At 36.6% G+C, this 18,404-nt stretch overlaps 1 protein-coding gene across 7 annotated transcripts in view; it reads left to right on the top strand.

Moving 5' to 3' along the window:
* FAM13A (family with sequence similarity 13 member A) overlaps positions 1 to 18,404 on the top strand; it is a 351,485-nt gene that overhangs the window by 54,972 nt on the left and 278,109 nt on the right. For 6 of the 7 annotated variants that reach the window (XM_064584795.1, XM_054508809.2, XM_064584794.1 and 3 more), the window contains exon 4: positions 11,171 to 11,348. The exons of the other annotated variant lie outside the window; for it this stretch is intronic. In XM_064584795.1, the coding sequence (XP_064440865.1) occupies positions 11,171 to 11,348 (178 nt within the window). The remainder of the gene's footprint in view (positions 1 to 11,170; positions 11,349 to 18,404) is intronic. 7 annotated transcript variants of the gene reach the window in all.

The raw sequence follows: 18,404 nt of genomic DNA, 5'->3' as shown, positions 1-18,404 counted from the left end.
TCCTTGGGTGCTTATACTTTTTAAACATCTTACTGTCATTTTAGTGGATTCTGGGGAAGAAGATTTAATTAGATAAACACAAGTGATCAACCCTTCTCTTGAAATGGATGTTCTCCCTTTCCTTTTTCTCCCCCTGTACTTGATTTTAAATGGAACAGAATTTTATAGTAGCAGCTGTGCAAACAATATGTGAGAGTTAAGAGCCTGTGAATTTTAGCTTATGAGAATTTGATAATTTAGACAGCAACTGTTTTTTTTTTAAGGAAGCCACCCTAATAATAGGGTCATTTTAATCAGTACAATGCCTAATTGTAAAGAAATCTAATTTAATAAACTGAGTTGTGCTTAAGATTGAGTTATGTTTTTCTTTATTACATGAGGAATTCACCAGAGTAAGTTTGAGTTAAGCCTGTCTTTTATCCATACTATGTATCATAATGCCATTTTTATTGTTGGAGTTTAGCTGAGTAATTTTGCCTTGCAAATTTTTTTTTTTTTAAGATTTTATTTATTTGACAGAGAGAGACACAGCGAGAGAGGGAACACAAGCAGGGGGAGTGGGAGAGGGAGAAGCAGGCTTCCCACCGAGCAGGGAGCCCGATGCGGGGCTCGATCCCAGGACCCTGGGACCATGACCTGAGCCGAAGGCAGACGCTCAACCAACTGAGCCACCCAGGCGCCCCTGCCTTGCAAATTTAAAAATACCATGCAATTCTTGGCTAGTTGTAATACTGGTTATTAAGTAATCACTCTTTGGATAGTATGAGCTCCATAGGAAGAATATGACATATTTCCTTCCCTGGGTTAATTCCTTCTTACTGAGAAATTCCTTTTCTTTTGAAATTATTCAACCCCAGAATCCACTAAAAGGACAGTAAGATGTTTAAAAAGTATAAGCAACCAAGGCCAAAAAAGAACAACCAAGAAGAGAGAGGCAAATATTTCAAAGACTTGGGAAGTGAATCCAAGTGACTGAAAAACCCTGTCTGTTCTAAAACCTTTCAGGCTCTGTTTCCATGAAAAACAGAATCATTATACTAAACTCCGTATTTAATCCCTTTCCATTTCCAGTATATGCCTCTTAGGTTTTTCTATAAGCAATGCCAAATATATAAATTATTCTGTTTTTCTGGGTAGACCTAAACCCAGTAAAGAGTTCAAGGTTGCTACCTGCATATCTGCCCAAGAAGCCAGTTAGTCAAATGTGCAAAACCTCCACTGGAATAAATTGGACTCTGTACATTTGATGACATTCCTGTTGGTTCTACTTCCCTCCAGATCCCTGTGACAGGAAAATATTATTTGTGTTTATAACCCCCCATGATCTCTAAGATTGTAGATCCTGATAACTAGATCAAGATCTTTTGTTTCCTGAGCCCATGTATAAATCTTTATTTTCCTTTTTGGCCCTAGGAGATAGCATTGAGTAGTGAGTGGGATTATGCAAACTTGGATAGAGAGGCCATGGTTGAGCAGTTAATCTGCATTAGAACAACTGGTTGTAGAGTGTGTGTGTGTGTGTGTGTGTGTGTGTTGATGGCTTATATCTTTTAAAAAATTCTTTCATTGTTATTTTAGTGAGGTATTAGAAAAGTAGATAAGCTTATCTTTAACCAGAAGGTCTCCTCTGACTTTCTTTTTCTTATACTTGATTTTAAAGCCAACAGAATTTCCTTAGAACAAATTTATTGAGATACAACTTATACACCATAAAATTGCCCCTTTTAAAGTATATAATTCAGTGGTTTTTAGTATTTTCAGAACACAATCATCATGACTATTTAGTTTTAGAACATTTTGATCACTCCAGAAGAAAAAGAAACTCCAAACCCATTAGCAGATACTCCCATTCCTTCCTCTACATCGCTCCCACTTCTCACAGCCCTAGTCATACACTAATCTTTCTGGCTACATAGATTTGCCTGGACTTAGGAACATTTCATGTAAATAGAGTCACACAATATGTGGTCTTTTGTGACTGACCTTTTGCACTTAGCATGTGTTTCAAGGTTCATCCATGTTGGAACATCAGTACTTTGTTCCTTTTTATGGCTGGTTAATACTCTGTTGTATGAATATAGCACCTTTCCCACTGATGGACATTGGGTTGTTTTTACCTTTTGACTATTAAGAATCCTGTTATGAACATTTATGTACACGTTTTTGTAGGGACATATGTTTTCATTTCTCTTGGGTATCTACCTAGGAGTGGAATTGCTGGGTCATAGGGTGACATTGTTTAACATTTTAAGGAACGGTTTTCCAAAATAGGTGTCCTATTTTCCATTCCCATCAGCAATGAATGAAGGTTTAAAATTTCTACATCCTTGCCAACACCTATTATTGTCTGTGTTTTTAGTTATTCTTGTAGTACAGGGAATAGAATTTTTAATAGTAGAAAGATTATGGGCTTGAAGAGGAAAAACAGAGAGGAGACCAGCTGCTGAAAGGCCAAGATGATAATGTCTGTTAGGGATTTTTAGAATGAATTGTTAATTGAATGAAAACCTCAGTTAATTCTATATTTTTCACTAACGTTTTTATGTGAAGAGTATCTTAATTGAGCTGGAAGAGAAATACAACAGCTAGTAAATGAATTTTTAATTTATATAAGTATATATTTATATGTATTAATATTTATATATATAATTTGTATTAGTAGAAAATCAACTCATGTAAAATAATGAAAGTTTAAAGAATATCAATTTGAAGGGATGACAAATGATTAGCTTGCTAGTCACCTAAAGCTCTGCCCCAAAGCTGTTAAGCTGTATTCTCAATACCAGTATTTTGCTAAACCCATGGAAATAATCAACCTTTACACTGAGTCCATAAACAATTTGAGGACTTACCGGAGAAAGAGGCAACATTCAAAAGAGGCTTAAAAACTCTGGGTTTGATGGTTTATCTCATATGACACCAGATAAGTCCGTTACAGCTGAGCATTTAATCACTAGTCTTTTGGAGGGTGGGAAACTGGTGGTAAAGTGATTCCCATTGAGATTATACACTTACTGTACTTTGCCCATTTAATATAGCACTAGATTTATGGAAAGAGCCAAGTTTGTTAGCTGGGATATTGCCAATATTGTTCAAGATTAGCATATTACATTGTGGAGGCTCCCCTTCCAAAGTGCTATGATTGTTTTTTCTATTCTCCTGTGTACTGACATTCCCACATAAACAGGTTCTTTAGCTGGTAAATACTTGTTTCTAATATCTAGCCTAGATAGGAGCTCCCAGTTTTGACTTCAGATAGGCTATTTCATGTGTTTCTTTTTTTTTTTTTTTTAAAGATTTTATTTATTTATTTGACAGAGAGAGACACAGCGAGAGAAGGAACACAAGCAGGGGGAGTGGGAAAGGGAGAAGCAGGCTTCCCGCCGAGCAGGGAGCCCGATGCGGGCTCGATCCCAGAACCCTGGGATCATGACCTGAGCCAAAGGCAGACACTTAACCAACTGAGCCACCCAGGAGCCCCTATTTCATGTGTTTCTTACATTTTTATCTATGCCAGTCTTCCCCCATTAGCAAGCATTTAGCACTCAGTAAATGCCCACAGAATAGACTTGATGACACGCTATTTAGGTAACACTGGGAGTATTATGGGACTGAAATGTAAAGTTATCATCTAATTCTTTTGTCATCCCGCAGGCCTTGCCTTTACGTGACGGCTCATTCTGGGAGTGTAGATATTGGCTAATTTGGTAATAAATACACCTCTGCGTTTGTAGAATCTAATCAGAATAAGATTTGTAGTTTCATTAATGTCTAAGAATAGACTGTAATTTATTAAATTTTATTAGTTACTTTATCATCCTGTCCTTTCAGAAATTTGTGTAAGGCTTTGAGAACTTTGTCATGGGCAAGGGTTGCAAGAGAGCTGTAAACATATAACCTTTCCTTTTATATAGAAATATACCAATTCCATTAACCAGAAAATATAATTATGTTCTTTAGGTAAGCTTTTCCTCACTCTAAAGAAGTGATTCCATTCCTGGGGTATGAAATGCAGGGTTAAAACCCAGTCTAATCCAGTGTAGCTGGCATTTTATGATTATTTTTCCCCATTCTTTGCAACTGCATATTTAGAAAGAAATACAATTCATGTTTTGTTCTCATGTATTCTACAAAGCATTTTGTGCCCAGACATTCATGGAAGTTTTTATTAAAACGTTCCCCCATACACACCTCAGGACCTTAAGAAGCTATAATTTATCATAAATGAATTAAGATTCCCACCTCCACCACTTACCAATTTTGCTTGTTCATTTGTTGATTCAGGAAACATTTGTTAAACATTTACATGTACGAGACAGTGTGGTAGTTGCTCTATGATAATAACAGTGACAATATCTAACTTTGTTAGAGTGCACTGATCAGATCACATGCTCTGAGGTCAGACTGCCACATATGAGTTGCAGCTTGGCTACTTGGTAACTGTGTGAACGTGGACAAGTTAATTAATCTCTTTCAGTCTAGTCCTCTCTAACTGGAGATATATTAGGCTCCTATTGTTGCTGTGACAGGTTTCCACAAATTTAGTGGTTTAAAAACCACACAAATTATCTCAGTATTCTATGGGTGAGAAGTTTGTGGGCTCAGCTGGTGTCTCTCCTCCAGGTTCACAAGGCCAAAGTCAAGGTGTTGGTCAGCCTGGGTTCTTATCTGAAGGTTCCAGGGGAGAAGCTGCTTCCATGCTCACTTGGATCCTTGGCACTTTTCCATTCCATATAGTGATAAGGCCAAGATCCCTGTTTTCTTGCTAGCTTCTTCTTGGCTTTAAGAGGCTGTCCACATGCTCAGGCTTATGACCTTTCTTCATCTTCAAAGTCAGCAACAGCTTATTGTTCTATCTAACAGATTAGCAAGTTTTCATAAATCCTTTGTGAGGCTTAATGAGGAAATAAAAAGCTACTTCGATAAATCTGGCGCCATGAGGCTAAATATTTTGGGTCTTTTAATGTTGACCTTCTCATTGGCTCTGAGATATATCATGGTAGAGATTAGCATTTTGCCTGTTTTCGTGTTTTTTTTTTCTCTCCTTGAGGCTAAGGTTGTAAGTACAGTATAACTTCATGGCCACTGAAAAATCAGAGCACGTGACAAGCACCAGGATAAATGTCCAGATTAGAGTTAAGTGCCATCCTGTGATATAGGTTCAGCATTGCTAATTATGATCATAATCTTTTCTTTTCTTTTTTAAAGATTTTATTTATTTGAGAGAGAGAATGAGATAGAGAGAGAGCATGAGAGGGAGAGGGTCAGAGGGAGAAGCAGACTCCCTGCTGAGCAGGAAGCCCGATGCGGGACTCGATCCTGGGACTCCAGGATCATGACCTGAGCCGAAGGCAGTCGCTTAACCAACTGAGCCACCCAGGCACCCCGATCATAATCTTTTCTTAATGAGAACAAATACTTGTCACATGGTTCAATGTTTGCTACTTAATCTGGAATGCAAAAGTTTTTATGGTATAGTCTTTAAGTGCTGAGTAGTTTTCTCTGTATACTATATATACTGTGCTTGTTTTATTTTTGTGTTTTAGCTTGAGAAATGGGTGAAATTTAGCCAACAACAAATGAAAGCTTTCAAGAAAACTTGTATAATTTGAAGTGGCTCTTTTCACTAGTGGAGAAAGTTCTTGTCCTAGGAAAAGATTAATGTTAAGGAAAATGATGACTTTTAATTATTAACCATTACTCCATCTGCAAAGTTTTCTTAAACCTTTTGGCTCATAAATTATAATGTATTCTAATTTTTATTCGATTTTAATTCTAGAAATAACTATAAGTTTAAACAGTTAAAATATTTTTTTAAAGATTTTATTTTAGGGGCGCCTGGGTGGCTCAGTTGTTAAGCATCTGCCTTCGGCTCAGGTCATGATTCCAGATCCTGGGATCGAGCCCCACATCTGACTCCCTTCTCCAGGAGGAGCCTGCTTCTCCCACTCCCCCTGCTTGTGTTCCCTCTCTTGCCATGTCTGTCTCTGTCAAATAAATAAAATCTTAAAAAAAAAAAAAAAAAGATTTTATTTGAGAAAGAGAGCAAGAGAGAGCACAAGTGGGAGGGAGGAGCAGGCTCCCCACTGAGCAGGGAGCGGGAGGAGGGGCTGGATCCCAGGACCCTGAGATCATGACCTGAGCGGAAGGCAGACAGATGCTTAACCGCTTGAGCCACCCAGGTGCCCCAACAGTTAAAATATTTTAATACAACTGCAGAGGTACATTTCACTTCTGTTTCAGAGACCATTCTGTGGAATTTCATTGCTGAATATCCTTATCCTCTGACCACCAAATGACAACTTTTGTTATCATTTGAATACTCTGATCCCCTTCCTACCTAACACTTCAGCTCAGCTAGTTGTATAAATGGACTAAAGTATTTATTTCTTCAAGATATATTTGGAATATAGATGTCTCTTTATTTGTATACTAGTTTGTGTTACTATCTGTGTATCTTAAAAGTGTGTTTCAGTCTATTAAAACTATCACTTTTTATATGCAAGGCATTTAAAAGATGTTTAAACCTCAGCCCCCAACCAACTCTGAATGAGCTTACATTTGCTAGTTTATGGATTTTTTTTAACTGCCAATAAACATCAAATATTTTCTCAATGAGGCCTTGCTGACAATCTTATTTATATTGTAATCACCACCCTCACCCCGACTGGTGCTCTGAATTCTGTTTTTATTGCTTAAGGTCGCACCTACTAGAATATAAGTTCCCTGAGGGCAGGGATTTCTGTTTGTGTTTTCTGATATATCCCAAATGCTTAGAATCGTGCCAGGCACAGAATAGCCACTCAGTAAATATTTGTTGAATGACTGAATGTGTATTCCATGCATGCATTTTTCATATATAAAACAAACAACTTCCATGTGTAAAACAGACAAGATACAAACTATATCCAGAATTGGCCCCTGCCTTACCATCTCCCTGTGATCAACCTGCTCCAGGCAACCAGCCTCTCTCTCTGGGACTGGCCTCTCCCAGGTCAGCCCCCGGCTTTCCACTGCGCCCCCTACAGTCCAGATTCAACACAGCAACCAGAGTGGTCCTTTTTTTTTTTTTTCTGGTGCAACATTAAAATTGTTTTATTATGCAAACTACATTTAATATATGTTCTCTATCTTCCCAAACTAGAGTAAAACCCTTTGAGGATAGAGGCCATATATCATTTTTTTATTATGTTAATCACCATACATCATTAGTTTTTGATGTAGTGTTCCATGATTCATTATTTGCATATAACACCCAGTGCTCCATGCAGTATGTGCCCTCTTTAATACCCATCACCAGAGTGTTCCTTTTAACAATCTCATAGCTCAAAACCCTCGCTCAGGGTTGAAGAGGAGGGAACAAGGTTTATAATAAGACTGTAATGATCTTCCCTAGCTCTTTCCTCCACTGTCTCCTGTTTTCATTTCCTGCCACTCTCCCAACACTTGGCCTTCACCCTTGCTGTTTCTACTGCTTAGCATGCGCTCCCCCCTTTCCTTCAGCTCTCTGCTTAATTGTCGCCATGTCAGAGGGGCCTTCCCAGATCATGCTGAGTGAACGTTCCCACCCCCATATCACTCTGCTTTATTCCTCATTGTCCTGCCTTATATTTCTTCAGAGCATTTATGTTACCACTCACATATATGTTATTAGACTACTGCCTGTCTCTCCCATTATATTATAACTTTTATAAAAGTTTGTTTGCAGTGCTGTATCCCTAGAGAATGCCAGACCACAGAAAGCATGTGATAAATATCACACATAGCATAAGTATAATGAATAAATGTTCACAAAAATAGAAGCGTTGCTTGCTTTTTTAATAATATGAGACCTTGAAGCCATTGTGATTACCAATATCAGTGCAAGAACATGAATGGCAAGGCAGTGTTTATTATATTTAGGTATCAGCAAATCAAAAAATAATGCAAGCAATAATAAAATAATTATTATAAGCTTTTGCTCTCAGGAATCAAAAGGCACATTTATACCAATACTGCTTCCCCTCCAACCACCCCTGCCCCCACTTGCTGTGCTAGGCAACCTCTAGAAGCCTCTTTAATTTTTTTAAAACATTTTTTTAAAGATTTTATTTATTGAGAGAGAGTGAGAGGGAGAGAGACAGAAAGAAAGAGAACAGAGGGAGAGGGAGAAGCAGACTCCCCACCAAGCAGAGAGCCTGATGCAGGACTCAATCCCAGGACCCTGAGATCATGACCTGAGCTGAAGGCAGATGCTTAATGGACTGAGCCACCCAGGCACCCCTAGCAGCCTCTTTTAAAGGTGTTGAGCAATTATTCTCATGTATTGGAAATCTTGTCTATAAGAGGGCTGCAGGCTGAGTGTAGCAGTGATATTTATCACATTTCCAGAAACAGCACAAATTACAGATTCTCAGTATGTTAACACATAATTAGTAGGAAAAGATGTGACAAGAAATGTTATGCTAATAAATCAAGGTCTTTACTGCACTGTCAGTATATTTGAACAGAGTTGGGAGGTAAATTATGAATATTCAGGGTTCAAAGTGAGCGTGTTGCCGTTACAACCTCTGAGGCAGAGGACACTGACATACTCGCTTAGTGAGTCAATCACTGAATCTGTCTTCCATCATAGGAAACAGAAGATACTTTTTCCTCAACTACTTTTTCTTGTTGAGAACATATTTGTTGATTCTGCCATTCATTCTCTAAAGGAATTATGTTGTTTTTTTAAGTTTGAGATTTTCTGAATGTATCTGTCTCCCTTCCTATTGTCAGTTTTATTTCCTGGGAAAATTATTTATCATATTTCAAAAATTGGAAATAAATGATGAAAGTGCTCCCGCTCTTTCAAAGATGTTATTGTCATAAACTTGTAACTGTTTTCTTTTTTTTGTTTTTTAATTTTATTTATTTGTTAGAGAGAGAGAGATAGTGAGAGATAGTGAGAGCAGGAACACAAGCGGGGGGTAGTGGGAGAGGGAGAAGCAGGCTTCCCGCAGAGCAGGGAGCCGGATGTGGGACTTGATCCCAGGACCCTGGGATCATGACCTGAGCCAAAGGCAGACACTTAACGACTGAGCCACCCAGGCGCCCCACTCATAACTGTTTTCAGTATTTGTTTTTATTCAATCTGGTGTCTTCACACATTGCTGGCCTTAGGATTTGAGGTTTCATTTCAGAGCCAGAAGACGAACGGCCCATTATCAAGGCTGTTGGAATGCTGTTGCCTGTATCCTTAAATGCTGGAATTAAACCACAGTTTTAAACAGACAGTACACACCCGTGAAAACATCCAGATTCACTTTGGATTAGTCACTGTAAGAAAATTAAAAAGACGAAATAGAATTCATTTTCTTATAGATCATATTTATTTCTAACCATAAAGGTATGAGAAATGGGTAGTTTTAAGTTTTTACTCCAAACTTAATTATTTCCATTTCTTACATAGTCAACATCATAATTCAGTGGAAAATAATGCCATCATAAGCAACACACCACATGTTTTTAGGGATTATCAAAGTATTTGTATATGATTTCTCTTTTTAAAGTAATTTAATGTGAAAGTTTTCTAATATCAAGAAAACTGTTTTTCCATAAACCTTGTATAGATTATTGGATCACATTGTTGGTGATCTGTGAGAAATAATTACTCCAATCATATATAGAATGTTCTCCAAAACGATTTTAACAATGATTGAAGTCTACACATTTTTGGCATTGCTGTTTTTGGCAGCATCCCTTATTCTAGCGTTCAAAAGGGTGAAATGGACTCATTTTAAAAGCATTTCATTAAAACCTCAGTGTTCTCATAAAACCAAATTAATGAAGGTAAAGTAAAAGAAGTTACTCTGTTTAACAAGTAGTTACATAATGCTTACCATGTGTCAACCTCTCTGTTTTAAGTACTTTGCAAATTGAAACTCTTAATCCTCATCACAACCCTATGAGGTAGTTAGTATTTCCATTTATAAATGAGGAAATGGTTTAGTATAGAGTCTAAGGTCACAAAGGTGGCAGGTGGCAGAACCAGGATCCTAACCCAGAAAGTGACTCCTGAGCCTACCTTCCTAATCCTTGCTCTGCAGCCACTCAGCAGTTTCTGTGACTTTCTGCATGTTTTCTGGATTTTCACTTCTTTCGATGGCCTAATGCTATGCATAAATTTTGTACCACTGACAAATCCACTTCCTTTGTGTCACATTTGCCTCACTTTACTGTTTCTTATTCACTTGACTGGCTAAAGCAGCTGACCTATGTAAATTAAGGAATCCAATGTATAGTAGTAGTAACTGGATTAAGTTTTCATTGCCTTAGACATGTGCCTAAAAGGACTGTATTTAGATATTGACAAAACACATAAATCTTTGAGAATTGAAGGAAACTTTTCATATGTCTGAATTTTGGCTCACTGTAAGATATTTTTGGTTTTTGTATGAGAAGCACATATCAAATTCTAAACTCTGACATGGGAGAGATAAAAAGCTATATAGAAATTAAAAGTTTCCGGCCCCTGGGTGGCTCAGTTGGTTAGGCGACTGCCTTTAGCTCAGGTCATGGTCCCAGGGTCCTGGGATCGAGTCCCACATCAGGCTCCCTGCTCTGCGGGGAGCCTGCTTCTCCCTCTCCCACTCCCCCTGCTTGTGTTCCCTCTCTCGCTGTGTCTCTCTCTGTCAAATAAATAAATAAAATCTTTAAAAAAAAAATTAAAAGTTTCCTTCATTTTTCTCTAGCTACAGATTTCCTGACAACTAAGTTGAGTCCTGTTCATGATGATCCAGGAATGTCTCTTGTATTAAATTTTATTCAACTAAGAGATTCTTGTTTTTTAACCAACTTGAAGACAGTAATCAAATAGGAGGCTCCACTATGGATAAAAAGCCAACCTTTACCTTAATTTTGGGTAAGGAACACACAGAAGTGAAATATGAACCCATTTTATGCACTGAGTAAAGGTCATGATTTTCAGGATGTCTTGAATAAGTTAGTAAATCTTTAACATTAAAAAAAGTTAAATGCTCAAAAATGAAAGAAAAGGCAAAACTGCCCCCCCCCTCTTTTTCCAATGGCTGATTTAAGTCTTCAGGAATTTTTTCCTGAATAAAATGTTAGACCTTATTATGCCTCTGTGCTTTTGTTTTTGTTACTGTGAAATATGCCTGAGAGCATTTTTTATCCTTTTTCTTTCCAGATGACAGAAATGATGCTCAGGAGAGTAGTTTAAGAGACTTAATAGAAGAGCTGCCAGACACCCACTACTGCCTCCTCAAGTACCTGTGCCGGTTCTTGACAAAAGTAGCCAAGCACCATGTGCAGAATCGCATGAATGTCCACAACCTCGCCACTGTGTTTGGGCCAAATTGCTTTCAGTAAGTTAGTGGAGTTTTGCTGTTAATATTACATGCCACTTTTTCTTTATCGCTGCCTGAAATTACTTGGGTTGTAGAATCGTATTTCAGACTGAAAAGTCAACCAATTTGTGGTAGAGGAGTTCTAGCTTGCTATTGGGCATTTTATCCTTGTTTTTCATCCCAGTGTTGAATAAGGCAGATAACGCATTCTCATGAAAACCACAATTTATAATATTTCCAACAACCTTATATAAAATTCTGGAAATAAGTTTTACTTTCACTAAAAAGGGCATTTAAAAATTTTTAATCTGAAACATTGATTAGCAGAAAGGGAAGGAGTATAATATATTGCATAATTTTTTAAATTGATAAAATCATTGCTAATAGAAAAATACAGGCTCAGTATGTCAGTGACAGGAAAATTAGCCTTTGCTACATTTGTTTTCTAGGCATTAACTAGACTAGAAATAAACTTGTCTCCTTGGCGGGTGCTATAGCAGAATTTTTGTAAAACTTCATATTTCCTTTTCCTTGTTAATTCCTTAATTGTTGATATGTGAAACATGATTTTGCAATCCAGGGACTTTTCTTTTAACTCTCCTATTAACCTACTAATCTCCACTGATATCAAACACATTTCTTCTAGTTATAAGGACAGAGAAAGAATATACTCACACTTTAAAAGCTCTCATAAATTCTCAGCAATTTTTTAAATAGTGTATCTGCTTGTACACTCAGTTCATCTGTAGACTCATTCATCAGCCCAGAACTAGTAATATTACAGTTCTCAGAATAACTGTCCAAATATAAACTCTGGCTTAGATCACGGTGAGTCCAGGGTTCCAGGACATTCACAGCCTATGGCCGGAAGTTCTACCTTTAAAAAAAAAAAAAAAATAGAGTGAGGAGAGCGCATGCGAGTGCATGTGCGCATATGCACGCGAGGGTGGGTGGGGCAGAGGAAGAGAATCTTCAAGTAGTCTCCCTGCTCAGCACACAGCCCTCTGCAGGCTCAATCTCTCCCTGAGATCATAACCTGAGCTGAAACCAAGAGTCAGACGCTTACCTGACTGAGCGTACCCCAAGAAGTTCTACCTTAATAACTATTCCCATTGTAACCTTAGAGATTTAAAATTTTTTTAATTTTTTTTTTAAGACTTTATTTATTTGTCAGAGAGAGAGAGAGAGGAGCACAAGCAGGGGGAGTGGCAGGCAGAGGAAGAAGCAGGCTCCCCGCTGAGCAAGGACCCTGATGTGGGACTCGATCCCAGGACCCTGGGACCATGACCCAAGGCGAAGGCAGACGCTTAGCTGACTGAGCCACCCAGGTGTCCTGAGATTTAAATTTTAAATATTAGCATTTCATAGGATATGTTAGGGTCTCATGAATAAATATCTCAAACATAGGCTCCACTGACTTTTTACTCACGAACTTTGTGTTAACGAAATAAGCTGTATTTATTCTTTTTACTCCTACGTTCAGAATAAGCCTTTGGTGATTTACGTGTAAGAAATGAAGATAAGTGGAAAACTGTTCAGTAATTTTGAAACCCTAGATTCTAAGAGAGGTGAAAGCAAATTTTTATTTTTTTAATATTTATTTGTCAGAGAGAGAGAGACAGCACAAGCAGGGGGAGTGGCAGGCAGAGGGAGAAGCAGGCTCCCCACTGAGCAAGGAGCCAATGTGGGACTTGATCCCAGGACCCTGGGATCATGACCTGAGCTGAAGTCAGACGCTTAACCAACTGAGCCACCCGGGTGCACCTAGAGCACTTATTTTATAACACACAGATTCATACTTTGTTGCTGACTTACTGGATTGGGCTTGATCTGGAATTTCTGGTAACCTGCTTCAATCAAATATCAAATAAGTGATGAGTTTTTATTATAGGCTCTACTAATTAGTATAGCTTTTAAGCTTATTGTATTGTGGTAAAATATACATAACAAAATTTACCGTTTTACCATTTTTAAGTGTACAGTTCAGTGGCATTAAGTACATGTACATTGTTGTGATCGACTTGGTACGTATTTCTAAACTTACAAATATAGAAGTTGCCACTAGGTACTTTTCACATTGAAATAGAGTATAATTCAAAAAATAAAAAAAAAAAAAGAAATAGAGTATAATTCTTAAAACAGCTGTTTATTGAGCTCTTACCAAGTACTATACTGTCTCATTTATCTGATTGATTCTAAAGAGGCAGAAGTGGTTTATGTTGTCCTTGAAGTTCCTCAGTTTAGGTTAAGGAAAAGCAGACACTTCAACTCCAGTGACCTCACTTAGCTTTCCACTGATCATCTTTATCACATGTATGGACTATGATTCAAGGATAATTCTCACATGAACCACAAAAAGACGAACAAAGGAAATGCTTTTCTTAATACATAAGATGACTATATTGCCTTAGTCAGTAGATGAGGAAACTTTTTTTTTTTTTAATAAGGGAACATCCTCATGAAATAATGTTAACTTTTGAAAGAACATAAAATTTCAGATGTAAAAAGGTATTGGCTATGAAATGTATAATCATAAAATGGAAGAATATGCACCAACAACAGATGAATGTTTGGTGCTCTGAATGCTGGGCTTTTGGGTGGCTCTTTAATTATAGGTTTTCAACATGTAATTCCAGTTATAGGTTTATTAAATTTAGATTATCATGTAATATTATCATTGTAAATACTCAAATAATATAGAGGTATATAGGATAAAAATAAAGTATCCCCCATTAGTACCTCCCACACCAACCTCTCCTTCCTAGGGATAAAATCCATAACCACTAGGTAGATATCCTTCCTAATTTCTGAACACAGCCATAGATGTTTATTTTTTAAATGTAAGTCTGATCATGATGCATATATTATGAAGCTTGGTTTTTTTACAGTACCACTGGAACTTTTAATATCACTCTTATATACCTCATTCTTTAATATTTTGAATACTATGAATTTTTCCTAACTCGGTTAATTTTCCCCATACTGATAAGCACTGAGGTGTCAATTCTTATAGATTAAGACAGAGATGCAGTGAACGTATTGAATGTTGTAACTCTTTATGTACATCTGTAACTATTTCTCTAGAATAGATAACCTAGAAGTGGAATTGCTTGGCTGAGGAGTTTATGCATTTTAAAATTAATGTGTGGTGCCCTTCATGAGGCTGTAACAATTTATATAATTCTACCATTGGTGTTTAGAATACTCATTTCCCTGTAAGCTTGCTATACTGAGTGTTAACACATATTTAAATACTTGTTGATCTAATGGGAAAAAATGCTCTCCTAATTGTGAGGTTGTGTATATTTTAGACTTATGTGGTAGGTGGCATTATATTTGTGTTTCTCTGTAGTTTCTGCTTCTGTCTTATGATTGCTTTTTACTTTATTTTATATTTATGGCTCTTCTTGCTTTGTAGGAGTTCTTAGGTTTTCTAAAAACTAATCCTTTGCTAAAAAAAAATGTAGAACTTCATTCCTATTATGTTTGCCTTTTAGCTTTATGGTGATTTATTAAATTTTTAAAATTTTTAATTCACTTAAATTTGTCAACTCTTCCCCTTTCTTTTTATCAGGATTTGTATCTTAATAATAAATCTGAATACTATTTCTTGCTTAGTAATATTGTCTTAATAATAACAAAGGTATTACAATATATATTCTTCTGTTATATTTATAGCTTTTTTATGATTAACTTTACACTTTTATCTAGAATTTATCATGTGTCATGTATAGATTCAGTTTGATTTTCTTCAGATAGCTAATTGTTGCCAAATAATACACTGAGCAGCATTATCTCTTTGCTAATTTACAGTGCCAACTCTATCACATATTAACTTTGCACACATACCTGAGTTTGTTTCTGGCTTTTAGATGGCTCATTCTTGTGCTCCTTTATTTTTCCATCAAATTTTCTCTTTCAGAGGAATTTTGGAATTTCCCTGGTAAGTGGTAGCTCATTTTTTTTTTTTAAGATTTTATTTATTTATTTGAGAGAGAAAGAGAGCAGGAACAGGGAGGAGAGGCAGAGGCAGAGGCAGAGGGAGAAGCAGGTTCCCTGCTGAGCAGGGAGCCCGATGCAGGACTCAATCCCAGGACCCTGAGATTATGGCCTGAGCCGAAGGCAAATGCTTAACCAACTGAGCCACCCAGGCACTCTGGTATCTCATTGTTTTGATTTGCATTTCCCACATGTTGAATATCTTTTCATGTACTTATTGGCCATTTATATATTTCTGGAGAAATGTCTGTTCAGATTCTCTACCCATATTTTAATCAGATTTTCTTTATCATTGAGTTATGAGTCTTTCATAATTTTGGATATAAATCCCTTACTAAATATAGGATATGCAAATACTTTCTCTCATTCTGAGTTGCCTTTTCATTTCCTTTTTTTTAGATTTTAATTCCAATATAGTCAACATACAGTGTTATATTAGTTTCAGGTGTACAGTGTGGTGATTCAGCAATTCTATTACTCAGTTTTCATCAGGATAAGTGTACTCTCAATCCCCTTCACTTATTTCACCCATATCCCCACCTACCTCCCCTCTGGTAACCATCAATTTGTTCTCTATAGTTAAAAGTCTGTTCTTTTGGTTGTCTCTTTTTTCCTTTGTTCATTTCTTTTGTTTCTTAAAGTCCACATTTGAGCAGAATTATATGGTATTTCTCTGACTGATATATCTCACTTAGTGTTATACTCTCTAGATCTATGCATGTTGTTGTCAATGGCAAGATTTCATTCTTTTATGGCTAAATAATCCATTGTGTGTGTGTGTATATACACACACACACACACACTACATCTTCTTTATCCATTCATCATTGATGGACACAGGCTACTTTCCTAATTTGGCTATTGTAAATAATGCTGCAATAAATATAGGGGTGCATGTATCCCTTTGAATTAGTGTTTCATATTCTTCAGATAAATAGCCCGTAGTGCAATTACGGGATCATAGGCTAGTTCTGTTTTTTATTTTTTGAAGAACTTCCATACTGTCTTCTACAGTGGCTGCACCAGTTTGCATTCTCACCAGCAGTGCACAATTGCTTCTTTTTCTCCACATCCTCACCAACACTTCTTGTTTCCTGAGTTTTTTATTTTAGCCATTCTGAAAGGTGTAAGGTGATATCACATTGTGGTTTTGATTTACGTTTCCATGATGGTGAGTGATGAACATGTTTTCATGTGTTTGTTGGCCATTTGTATGTCCTTTGGAGAAATGTCTATTCATGTCTTCTGTCCCTTTTTTAATTGGATTGTTTTTTGGATGTTGAGTTGTATCAGTTCTTTATATATTTTGGATACTAACCCCATATCAGATATGTCATTTGCAAATATCTTCTCCCATTCAGTAGGTTGCCTTTTAGTTTTGCTGGTTGTTTCCTTTGCTGTGCAGAAGTTTTTATTTCCATATAGTCCCAATAGTTTATTTTTGCTTCTGTTTTCCTTGCCTCAGGAGACATATCTAGAAAAATGTTGCTACAGCCAATGTCAGAGAAATTACTGCCTGTGATTCTTCCAGGATTTTTATGGTTTTAGGTCTCATGTCCTCAATTCATTTTGAATTTATTTTTGTGTATGGTGTAAGAAAGAGATCCAGTTTCATTCCTTTGCATGTTTACCCAAAACCATTTGTGGAAGAGACTTATTTTCCCATTGCATGTTCTTTCCTGCTTTGTTGAAGATTAATTGACCATGTAATTGTGGGTGTATTTCTGGATTTTCTATTCTGTTCTACTGATCTATGTGTCTGTTTTTGTACCAGTACCATATCAGTTTTGGTTACTATAGCTTTGTAGTATAACTTGAAGTCTGGAATTGTGATACCTCCAGCTTTCTTTTTCAAGATTGCTCTGGCTATTTGGCTGCTTTTGTGGTTCCATACAAATTTTAGGAGTTTTTGTTCTACTTCTGTGAAAAATGCTGTTGGTATTTTGATAAAGATTGCATTAAATCTATAGATTGCTTTGAGAAGTATGGACATTTTAACAGTGTTCTTCCAACCCATGAGCATGGAATATCTTTCCATTTGTTTGTGTCATTTTCAGTTTCTTTCATCAGTGTTTTATAGTTTTCAGAGTACAGGTCTTTCCCTTCTTTGGTTAAGTTTATTCCTATTTTATTATTTTGGTGCAATTGTAAATGGGATTTTTTTTCTCTATTTCTCTTTCTGCTGCTTCATTATTAGTGTATAGAAAAGCAACAGATTTCTGTACATTGATTTTTGTATCCTGCAACCTTACTGAATTCATTTATCATTCTGGTAGTTTTTTTGTTGAAGTCTTTAGGGGTTTTTATATATAGTATCATGTCAGCTGCAAATAGTGAAAGTTTAACTTCTTCCTTACCAACTTGGATGCCTTTTATTCCTTTTTCTGGTTTGATTGTTCTGGCTAGGACTTCCAGTACTATGTTGAATAAAAATGGTGAAAGTGGACATTCTTGTCTTATTCCTGACCTTAGGAGAAAAATCTGTTTTTCCCCATTGAGTATGATGTTAACTGTAGGTTTTTCATATATGATCTTCAATATGTTGAGGTATGTTCCCTCGGAACCTACTTTGTTGAGGACTTTTATCATGAATGATGTTGTACCTTGTCAAGTGCTTTTTCCATATCAAATGAAATGACCATATGGTTTTTATCCTTTCTCTTATTGCTGTGATGTATCACATTGATTGATTTGTGAATATTGCCCCCCAAGAATAAATTCCACTTGATCATGGTGAATGATTTTTTTTAATGTATTGTTGGATTGGTTTGCTAATATTTTGCAGAAGATTTTTGCATCTGTGTTCATGAAAGATACTGATACTGATATATTCAAAGTGCTGAAAGGACTTTTCTTTTTTTGTAGTGTCTTCATCTGGTTTTGATATCAGGGTAATGCTGGCCTTTTAGAATGAATTTGGAAGATTTCCTTACTCTTCCATTTTTTACAATAGTTTGAGAAGAATAGGTATTAACTCTTCTTTAAATGTTTGGTAGAACTTGTTTGTGAGGCCGTGTGGTCCTGGGCTTTTGTTTGTTGGGAGTTTTTTAATTACTGATTCAATTTCACTGCTAG

This window comes from Mirounga angustirostris, unplaced genomic scaffold, assembly GCF_029215605.1.
Source record: "Mirounga angustirostris isolate CCGP_5_RB_7025 unplaced genomic scaffold, mMirAng1.0.hap1 SCAF_2, whole genome shotgun sequence".
Taxonomy (NCBI): domain Eukaryota; kingdom Metazoa; phylum Chordata; class Mammalia; order Carnivora; family Phocidae; genus Mirounga; species Mirounga angustirostris.
The sequence above is the reverse complement of the archived record's forward strand: the minus strand, read 5'-3'. Positions and strand labels throughout refer to the sequence as shown.